We start from the raw sequence: 11,177 nt of genomic DNA, 5'->3' as shown, positions 1-11,177 counted from the left end.
CGGACGCGCGCTCTCCGCTTGGCAAAGTCGACGAGTAGTACTGAAAAACCACTGAAAATCAAAGAAAAGCTCGCTCAGCTAACGGTTCTTCAGGAGCGTTTCTAACACCATCACCATCGCAGCCGCAGATACAAACGGCAAACCAACAACAGTCGTCGGCCCGTCTCGTATAAAATCTGTTGCATCACTGCTGCGGCACTTCAGTCGTTCGAACGCGTGCGGCCGGAGAAGTGCAGTTAACAAATAAAAAATAAATACACCACAAATTTAATAACAACAACAAAAGATTTGAAAAATATAAACGAAGCGAAAATGCTCGGCTGCAGTGAACATTTAGGCAGCCTAAAATGAAGTTTCAAATATAACCAGAGATATTATAAACAAACATTTCCAAAGACCCACTTACCTCAGTGCAATGCTTTAGGCCTTAAAAAAAACTTGGAAAAACATTTAAACTTAAATCTGAACTCTATAAAAAAACATCCAAAATTAACGCGCTACAAGGCATCAAGATTTTACCCTCCTTCGCGCAACTGAAAATGCTGAACATGGAGTCGCCGCAGATGTACGCCGATGCCGTTCAGACATTGGCCCAGCTGGACCTCAAGAAGGAGCCGCCGCTGCAGCAGGCCACCATTGGCCAAATCACCCTGACGGCCATGTCCACGGCGCAACAGCAGCAGCAACAGCAGCAGCAGCAGCAACAGCAACAGCAGCAACAGCAACAGCAGCAGCAACAACAGCAGCAACAGCAGCAGCAACCTCAGCAACAGACAACCGATGCCAACAACAACACTTCCCAGGATGCGGCACTCCTTGTGAAGCAGCATGCCATGCATCAAATGCAACAGGTGGCCGCCCTGGGCAGCAACAACAACCTGCTGCAGAAGCAAATGCTGCAGCAGTACACCACCCAAACGGACCTGGACGAGCTGACCACCCAGGAGATCACCCTCGATCTGCAGCACCTGATCGACGATCAGTTCAGGGACACGGAAACGCTGGGCATCTTCAGCGATATGGTTACCAGTCCGGGTGGTCTCTCGGCCACCTTGCCACCCAGTGGCATGGTGTCGGCGGCAGCCAAGGTCCTGCAGCAGCAGACCTTGCGGAATCAGCATGGCTACGGCGGCCGAGGAGGCGGTGGTGGCGGAGGTGGTGGAGCGGGAAACGCTCTGGCCTACATGCCACAGCCCGTTCATGCCACCTACAACAATTCCAGCGACGAGAACAGCTCCGTGGGCTCCGATTCCAGTACAATCAAGGAGGAGCCCATCGATCCCGAGTACAGGCGACACCTGCAGGAGGCGGCCAACCAGCAGGCAGCCTTCATGGGCAACGGGGCAGGACTCTACAATGGCTATGGGGCGGGGGCAAATGGATTGTCCGGCGGAGGGAACCCCCTCAACGGCGGCAACACCACGCCGAGCAGCAATGGCAGCAACGGCAGCACGGGCAGCAGCAACGGCAGCCAGTTCACCAACCTGACAACGGCCAATGTCCTGGCCCACCACAACCTGCCTCACCTGGCCGCCGCCGCCGGGGCGCACAATCTGCTCAAGCAGCACAGCAAGCTGCACGCGCAACAGCAACATCAGCAGCACCAGCAGCAGCAGCAGCATCGCAAGCACAGCAACAAGCATGTGGACAAGGGGACGGACGAGTACCGCCGGCGGAGGGAGCGGAACAACATCGCGGTGCGGAAGAGCCGGGAGAAGGCCAAGGTGCGGTCGCGGGAGGTGGAGGAGCGGGTGAAGAGCCTGCTCAAGGAGAAGGACGCCCTCATCCGGCAGCTCAGCGAGATGACCAACGAGCTGCAGCTCCACAAGCAGATCTACATGCAGCTGATGAACCACGCCAATCCCGAAGTGAGCCGCGTTTGCCGCAGCTTCCTCAACACCAATGAGCATTCGCTGTAGCAGATACAAAGATAGTGTGTGCGTGTGTGTGTAAGACTGCCTGGGTGTGTGTGAATGTGCTTTCCAGTCTGTAAGTGTGTGTGTGTGAGAGACTCTGTTAAATCAAAGATTCAAAACGCTGTGTGGGTAGCTCGTAAGATCCATTTTCCTTCTGCTGATCATTTTCTTGGGGCTGTAAACGATCATCGAATATCGTTTACAACCTTTTCTTTTTTGCCAAAACCTCTGGCATTCCTTTGTACATTTTATTATAAACAAAAAACACCCTCCCCCATTTCTTGTTATCACTGTAAAGCATATTTTTGTACTTAATTCTTAACGACTGTAACATATATTTCGCACATTTTTTATACATAATCTTATACATTATATCTTATCATAAAGTTAAGCCAAAGAAAAATGTTAAAAATATTAATGTAAAAAAAAATAACACGCAGGAAAGAGATAAAATACAACAAATGAAAACTATTTATACATCTAATTCAAATTTGTACATTTCTTGAATGGTGTGCGGCTTTGCTCTTTGCTTGATGCCACGCCCACTCCTACGCCCCCAGCCCCCTGCTTTAAACACAAACATTAGCAAATCACTAGTTCTTAAGCCCGGAACATCAAGTAACCGCTTTACCTGCACAAATCCCCTCGAAGAAAAGAATAAGCCCTGCCCGTAAATAACCATTTTCTAGCGAATTCGACCAGTTCGCTTCTGAGAGCGTAGAAGATATGAATGCTATTAATTTGTAAGGCCAACGCAATGTTCTCATTTTAATTTATATATTCGTAAATTAAATATACACAAACAACAAAGAAAACTGTAAAGCAAATCTAAATAAATTAAATAAAATTTACAATATACAAAGAAACTTGTGGTGATGAGTTTTTATTTTTTATGTATTTCAGCTAAAAGTGTTTTCTATCATGCAATATAAAGTTTGTATGATTTTATCATTGCTTTGTATTTTTTAAATTATTCATTGTTTTTCAGTCCATTTTAAAAATTTTAACAATCTTGCATTTCATTAATAAAGTGAGTATTAGAGTATGTATCAGCATAACATTTCTGTTTGCCTTACAATTAATTTGCTACAGCTTTGCCTTTTTTATATTTTATTTATCTGTATAACATATTAGCCTTATTTAATTTTTTAGCACAATCGCTTTAATAATTTTCATGTTTTCTTTAAAGTTTAAAATAATTTTCAGTTCATTTATTTTGGTTAAAAATTTAAATAGCTATTTTATGAATACATTTATTTATACTTGAAGCTTTCGCTGTAGTGATTTCCCTTAATAAAGTGAACTATACTTAAATATTATTTTAATATGAACCATTTAAAAATATTAATTTCCACAACCCAGCCCCAAAACTGCAATTAGCCCAACACACAATATGATGTGAAAAGCCCTGCCAAAAAATGTCTAATTAAATGTCGGCCATATTTAGGCGACAAAGGCGATCTGTTGGGGCGAGAGACTAGAAAGAGACGCATCATATGGGCCCCGAAGATAGATAGAAGAGAGATAGGGGTAGGGTCTTTCTTTTGGGCCGTGTCTTCTGTCTTCCGATGGGACAAATAAGACAAGGCAATGCATTTCGGGCTGCCAGGCGCGACAGTTGGGACACCAGGGCACCAGGGCCCAAAGGGAATGCGGTGGACCCCAGACAATCGCGAGGCGACCGTGTTGACACAATTTGACAGTAAGACAAACCCGAAACGAAAAGCAAATTTATAAACGACAAAGCGAAAAAGAATTAATGCAACTCGAGAAACCGACAAATTAACGCGCCAGAGAAAGCCCAAACAAAAAACCCAAGGCCCGACAGGAGAAAAACCAAAACGCATGCCGACCTGGGGCAGATAATCACTTACAGACATTTGGGCCCGAGCTAAGCCCTTTTGGTTAAAACTTTCTTTCCATCTGTATCTGTATCTTGGTCAACTGCTGCTGCTGCGTGCGCCCAATTTGTCTAGCTGCATTGTTGAGTACTTTGATTGATGAAAGCTAATTGCGCATGCACTCTATCCGAAATAAAAAGTGAAATTGCTTTGAACTTGTGGGTGTCGCCTGGTAGCCACAAGCCACAAAACGAATACCTCAATTTAAAGCCGGACTTTGATAAGGGTTCTAAGCAGCTTACGGTGAAAGTTAGGACCCGGCCCACCATCGAGTGCATCTGGGTTTTGGCAGGCGGTCAAAAATTGCCGCACAATTACTGCCAAACTAAGCGCCGCGGCCACGAGGCGTATGAGTTATGAGCGGCGGCAGCAAAAAGTGATAAATTTGCGAATGCAACGAGCAGATGGGGCAGCAAACACACTTTTTTCTGTCTTACCTGTGTGACGCGCTGATAAATGCTAATTGCCGCTATGAAAGAATTGTTGGCGGGACTTAAATCATGAAGGGAGGAGGTCTTAGGGAAGCCAAGGGATTTGGAATGTATGAACTCAAGGTAATTCTGAAATTTTATTTTGCATTTATTGTAAGCAATGCAAATAATAAATATTAAATCAAAGCGGTGCTTTAAAGAGGCTGATAGATATGAGGAAACTATTTCATGAATAAAGTGAGTTGGAATATACAGTGGTCGGCATAAGTATTTTGACAAAATAAAAGTTAAGTATACTCATAACTTGAATTTACTTCTTGTAAACTATAGGCATCAATGGAAAGGTAATTTCAATGCCGTTTGAATGATACAATACATTTCTTTACCCATTCAGTACTTATTGAAAAGGACGAATTTGTGTAAATCAACTTTGAAATTTAAAAAAAAAACTTTTTTCCTCGTCTTGAAAACTTAAATTTTTTGATGCAAAAAGTTTCTTCAAACAAAAATAATAGTAACTGCAAAAAGAATTTTTCAAATATCATTTTGCTTATATTTTTTATGATTTTTTGAAAGTGACAATGTCGGAAAAAATTTGTATGAAAAAGACAAAAATATGGCTCAAATGCCTGTTTTTAAGCATTTTCAAAAATTCATAAAAAATATAAGAAAAATGATTTTTGAAAAATTCTTTTTGCAGTTACTATTGTTTTTGTTTGAAGAAACTTTTTGCATCAAAAAATTTAAGTTTTCAAGACGAGGAAAAAAGTTTTTTTTTTAAATTTCAAAGTTGATTTACACAAATTCGTCCTTTTCAATAAGTACTGAATGGGTAAAGAAATGTATTGTATCATTCAAACGGCATTGAAATTACCTTTCCATTGATGCCTATAGTTTACAAGAAGTAAATTCAAGTTATGAGTATACTTAACTTTTATTTTGTCAAAATACTTATGCCGACCACTGTAGGTTAAAAGAAAAACATGAAAAAAAAGATAAAAACGTTCATTTTAATAATGATTTTAAAAGAAGATTTTTGTGAAATATTTATAGCTTTTTAACTCTTTAATCGCTCTAATCGAAAAAGAAATATAATCGGTGATTCGACAACACTTTAAACGAATAAATGTCTTTTATATTGAAATATAACTCTAAATTTATTTTTATATAATAGTTTATATAATATCATCCATTGACTAACTGTAATAAATCAAAATCCTTAATTGCAAATGATATGTCTTTTATAACATGTATTTTAATTGTTAAACTGCGTTAAAGTATGGCTATGATAATAATTTACTTGAATGGTCTGCTGAACAATAATACTTTTACTATTTTGCGTTAGTCACACGCTTATCAAAGATACGATAGTCAGTTACATGAGTGGTTTTGAGCTATTTAAAAGGGATAGTAGAAAAGATGAAAGATTGGACCCCTTCGATCAGCGTCACTTTCGGTTTCTTCGTCCCGTCCCAGCTGCAGATCCCGATCCATCTCGATTCAGTTGTCATCCAATCCATCTTTCACACTCCAATTCCACTTTGTCCGCTCCGCATTGTTGTGCCTCCAACATCTCGGCTCCTCATCTCCGACTTTAGCTGCAGCGACTATGAAAACCATAACGGAAAAAAGTGGGTTACTTCATTTTTATTTTCATGCCCCAAGAAAGAGGGAGAGAGAAAGAGCGAGCAGCTTTACATCTATCCATCTATCTTTATTTTTTCTTTTTAGCACAGATTGAGTAATAGTTAGTTGTTTGGCTTATATCTTAGAGCCGGGCTTCGTTCCCTCTCTTTTGTGTTGGTATTCGCCTGGCAACGACGATCGTGTGGCCAACACAGCGGTTTCACTTTCTATGCCGACTTCGACGGAGACTGAATTTTGCTATCTAATACAGCCGCCGCAACAACAATGGGGCATCTAGCTGCACCCGAAGAATTTGAATTTAGTTGAATTGCGGAAGAATTGATATCACTAAAATATATTTTGGATAAAAAGATATCTTACTTCATTTTATAACCATAATATTGTATATGAAACAGTAATTCTTATAAAAGTAAGGTTTAATAATATTGTGCTTTTATAATAAACGACCTTCATATATCTTGAGTTTTATTTTTTCGGAGCTATTAACAACTGGGTGTTAGGGAAAGGACGTCGAGTATAAACTTTAATAATATTTCATAGTTCTAATGGGTAAACTTATAACTATAAAATATTATTATAAAGGATATAAACTTTAATAATATTTCATTGTTATTAGTTATAATGGGTAAACTTATAACTATGAAATATTATTAATATTAATATCACTACGTCCTTTCCCTCAGTGTAGCAACAACAATCAACAACAGCAGCGCGCTCACCTCTTTTTCTTCGCGCTTTGTTGTTTTCTTTCCACAATACATTGACTATTTTCTTTTCGACGCCGTACACCATAGACCATACAGCATACGCAGAGTCTAAGACCCAGACTCGAGCCCAAACCAAAACCCAGACCCAAGCTCTGGCTGAGATTCAGCCTCACTCTCGGCTCGTATCTGCATTGGTATCTGTATCTGTATCCGAGTGTAGGGGTTATGTAATGGGCCGACTGCTGTTGTTGCTGCTTTAAAGATGCCTTTTCTTTTGTTGGGCTGTCGGCTCTGCCTGATGACCAAGTTAAGATATTATGTTCGTTATGTTGCGCTTATTAACGTGGCCCACAAAAATTGTTTAACGTTTTGTTTTGCTTAAACGAATTTTCCGTTATAAATCAAGCGAACCACGCAAAATAGAGACATTTTGTGTGCGATGGCCAGATGGTAAATCATCAACTAAAGTGACCCATAGACGAAAATGATATCCTATCCCTTCTCCCCTTTTCGATATTTTCCTTACGCAACTTGTCGAGTGGAAATGCTATCCATCCATCTACCTTCTCTCGGTCCAATCAGTCGGCACTGCCATTTGAAACAATTACACAGCTCCAGCGGACATTAAAATGAAATAATTTTACGCATAGTAAAAGTGGCCCAGCCTAAGGCTGAATATAAAAGCGATTTATGGGCCTAGTTGGGTATTTACACATAAAGAAAAGGGCAATGAAAGGGCTGGGAGAAGGGCTAAAATATAAGGTACATATATGGGAATACATAACAATCTAAATTGAAATTATTTAGTGTAATTTACATTCATATATTGAATATATACTTAAAATTAAAATTATTGATGTAGAGAGTAAAATATACAATATAAAATATAAGCAATAAAGAGCCCAAAGGAAAATATTCGAAACTCATGAAAGGTGTTGAAAGGCTGAACAAAACTTTTATAAGGAAGTCTCTAAAAATATGTATTGTTTAATTCAACTAAATTAATATATGATACAAATGTATAAATTTTATGAAGGCCCTTAATAATACCAGATGCTATAATTTAAAACCAAACTTACACCAGGTGCCAGAAATAAAAAGAGGTATATGGAATTAATAGAACACTCCCTTTAATAAAGGCCACCCAAATAAAAGGCGAACTCGAAAGAAAGCAAGAGGAAGAGAGCGAGACAAAACAAAACTAAATCTAAACCACTCACCCAAAGACCCATTGGCCTACTTTTCTTACAGACCACAGCAACAACAATAAAAATATAAAAAATGCTAGAAAATAATCTCAACGCCAACACACGCACACATGGCTAATCAACGCGTATCTGTGTGTTGGTGCGTCAAAATTTACAAGGGGCGCCCTTTTCAAAAAAAAAAGCAGTCGAAAAAAATCCAAAGTCTTCCAAGAAAGCTGCGCGCGCTTCTATTTTCAGCTGCGCGTTGGCGTCGCCGTCTTTATCAACCTCGCGAGGGGGGCAAGGTGGGTGGCGTGGAAGCGGTACGAGGGGCAGCGGTACGCGGGGCAGGGGCGGTTACTTATCTTAGGGCAAGACCCGCGTCCGCTGAGCGAAAGAGATGGCTGCCCTCGCAAAGGGCCAGACACTTGTTGCAAGCAGAACGCCCGATGAAAAAACAGAGCAGCAACAACATATTGACCCAATTTTCCTACATGTTTTCCTTTACTGCACACAGATACAAGCAACACAATACAAACAAACCTAAATATGCGCCCTGAAGTCGTAAAGAATTACATACACACAGAAAATGATATATTGCATTTATTTGCAATGGCCTTAAATACAATATCTGCAGATATTTTCAGCTCTTAAGTTACATTTTTTTAAAAATATCAATTTAAAAAGATACAATTTTGTTGAGTTTTACCTCTTAGCTACTTTTAAGTCATCTTATTATATCATACATACAAAGGGACTTTGTTTAAAGGTATGATTTTGGTTAAAAATATATGTAATTCTCAAGTAAGAAATTTTAAATGATTTTTGTATTAACATTTAAATTAGAGATTTTATTCGTCCTTTAGCTTAAAAATGTTTATTCCGGGAAAAGGGAAATCGTATTTATAATACTATTAACCTACACAAAATGTAAATACCTTATTTGTTCTATCAAAACCTTATTTTGCTGTGATCTCACATTTTTCTGACAGTGTATTTTTGACTAAATGCGTGTGTATAATGCTCCCTTAAAATTGAAATTGTTGTTAATTGTTGTTGGTGGTGCTGTTTGTTGTTTGCTTGGCGGCATTGTTGAGTTGTTTGCAGGGGGGAGGTGAAGTGGGTGGGGTGAGGCATTGGGGGAGGGGCTGCAGCAGCCCAACACCAGAATTCACTTTCAATTTTTCGGTTTCGGTTTTTGAAAGAAATGTTCTATGCTGCAGGAACAACAACAGCTAGAGCAACAAAAATTTTCTTGACTTTGGGAAAAGTGGGTCAGCAGCTGTAAAATAGACTCCACCAGACTGGTGGGGCCTCCTCCCCACCCCACCAAGAACCACCCCATCCCCTCCAATCAAATCGAAAAAAAGAGAGGGAAATGTTTGTGCATTTGTGCCAGTGGAATGTGTCTGGATATGTGTATCTGCGATCTCTGACTCTGTTTAGACGGTGTCTATTTCTCCTTTGGTTTTTCTTTTGCCTGTGGTTCCCCTTCCCCGTCACCCTGCCCCGCCCCCTTTTGCCATTCGCCCACCCGGGGGCCCACAGTTAAGTAGGTCAGCACTTATGGCCCGATCCACAAGAAGTTTTCATTATCATGTGCAGCTGATGCAGCGAACGAGGCTGGCAAACAAAAAGTATCTTTAAGCATCCCAGTGTGTTGTAACGTCGGCTAGTAATGGCAAAAAAAAAGCAATTCTGGCTTTTATGTCTAAACAATGCAGCAGCAACTTCATAAAATGTGTCTTTCCATAAAGAAAGGAGATAAAACAAATTGAAAATATTCTTTTTAAGTACTGGGCATCTTGATAGATCACTACCAGAAACACCAAGTAGTGGAATGTACAAAATGCAATTAGTTTTTATTTCCCTTTCAAATTGTTACTAATACTTAAATGTTCTTTATATAAAGCTTGTATATTTCAAAGGACCCAATTCTTTAAATTAAAGAAATTAAATTAGCAATAAGTTAATACGTGTATCAGATTTTTAAAAATGCCTTTAATGACCAAACTAAAAATTATCCTCAACCATTTATTAGTTCCCATAATTTTGTACACTATATTATTTAACTCCAATTAGTTCCTTATATTCCTTTAAGTCCCAAAGCTTCTTGCCTTGGGCAAATGCGTATCTTCTTGGCCATTTCACGAATTTGTCATTGTCTCTCTGACTCTATATATCATCCTCAAAGTGCTCTCGTCCGTTTGTTTTTGCTTAAAAATAGCACCAAAAAAAGGTTCATTCCGTCCTAGAGAACAATAAAATCGACAAAAATATGTGTGATTTTCTGCGTCGCATTTCTCATAGCAGCGGCCAAAATCCCCAAAAACAAGAGACCACAGGCTGCCAACAAAATAAATAAATAAGTACAATAAAATGAATTACATTTGAATGTAATTAGTATAAGTATAACAAACTGCAAACTAGACGTAAAATCATGTGTTATATATTATGCTAAAACATGTCAAGATCACACAAAGCATTCATATCACTACGATTGGGGAAGTGGAGCATGTTCTCAAGTTTATTTGGTCTTTGAGATGAGGAAACTTGAAGAAGTGTAAAAGGGAAATTGTGGTTTATGATAACAAAAGATGGTTGATTGGGGGAGCAATAAGGTTTGTTTGTACTTTACTGTTAAAGTGGGTCAAATTTTTGATGTTTTCCTGTGTGGATGCATTTAACGATTCACAGGTATACAGAGTGATTCATTTTTATTAGGTTGCTATGGGTATATTCCTGAAGTTTCACTTTCGTTACTCTTCCTCTTTCTGTTTTCAATCTTGGCATTGAGAAAAATGTGTAGTAAAATACCTATTTAAAAAGATTACTTTAATGTGAAGATTTTAAACACTAGAACAAATATTTGTTAGACATTTTGGGAACCATTTATCTATCTTATAGTGAATAAGGGAATTAAATTTCATGGTTTTCCAAAAATATGATTTGTGGTTTTATAACTGATATGAACATTTTCAAGTATGGCACCTAAATTTGTTAACCAACATGTTACTGCAGTACTTACCAGTAAATATAGCTTTAAAATGAATTTTCTGCTATTTTATGTGCACTTGATTTTGGCGCCAAAATCATAAGCCCACAGCCGCCAACATTGCATTGCCATTGCCTCATTTCGCCGGCTCGACTCGACTTGAGCTTGAAAGTAAAAGTGGTTTGGCTTTCTTTTGTGGCACACGCTTTTGGCGCTGCTTTCCAACAACTTTGGTTTCGGTGGCTACGGCACCAACTACAGCAACAACGACAAAAACAACGGCGACGACAAGTTGCCGTGTTGTTGAGTCCAAGGTCAAGAGGAAGACTTTGAAAATGCCCCAACAATGCGGTTGTGGATGTGGATGTTGCCTCTGCTGCGAGGTGGATGAAT

At 39.3% G+C, this 11,177-nt stretch overlaps 1 protein-coding gene across 1 annotated transcript; it reads left to right on the top strand.

Annotated features, from left to right (window-relative positions):
• LOC119551818 (CCAAT/enhancer-binding protein) lies at window positions 1–2,739 on the top strand. Its single transcript, XM_037861379.1, has one exon. The coding sequence runs from the start codon at window positions 540–542 to the stop codon at window positions 1,917–1,919; it is 1,380 nt and encodes a 459-aa protein (XP_037717307.1). The 5' UTR covers window positions 1–539; the 3' UTR covers window positions 1,920–2,739.
• The last annotated feature ends 8,438 nt before the right edge of the window (window positions 2,740–11,177 follow it).

This window comes from Drosophila subpulchrella, chromosome 2R (genome assembly GCF_014743375.2).
Source record: "Drosophila subpulchrella strain 33 F10 #4 breed RU33 chromosome 2R, RU_Dsub_v1.1 Primary Assembly, whole genome shotgun sequence".
Lineage (NCBI taxonomy): Eukaryota > Metazoa > Arthropoda > Insecta > Diptera > Drosophilidae > Drosophila > Drosophila subpulchrella.
The sequence above is the reverse complement of the archived record's forward strand: the minus strand, read 5'-3'. Positions and strand labels throughout refer to the sequence as shown.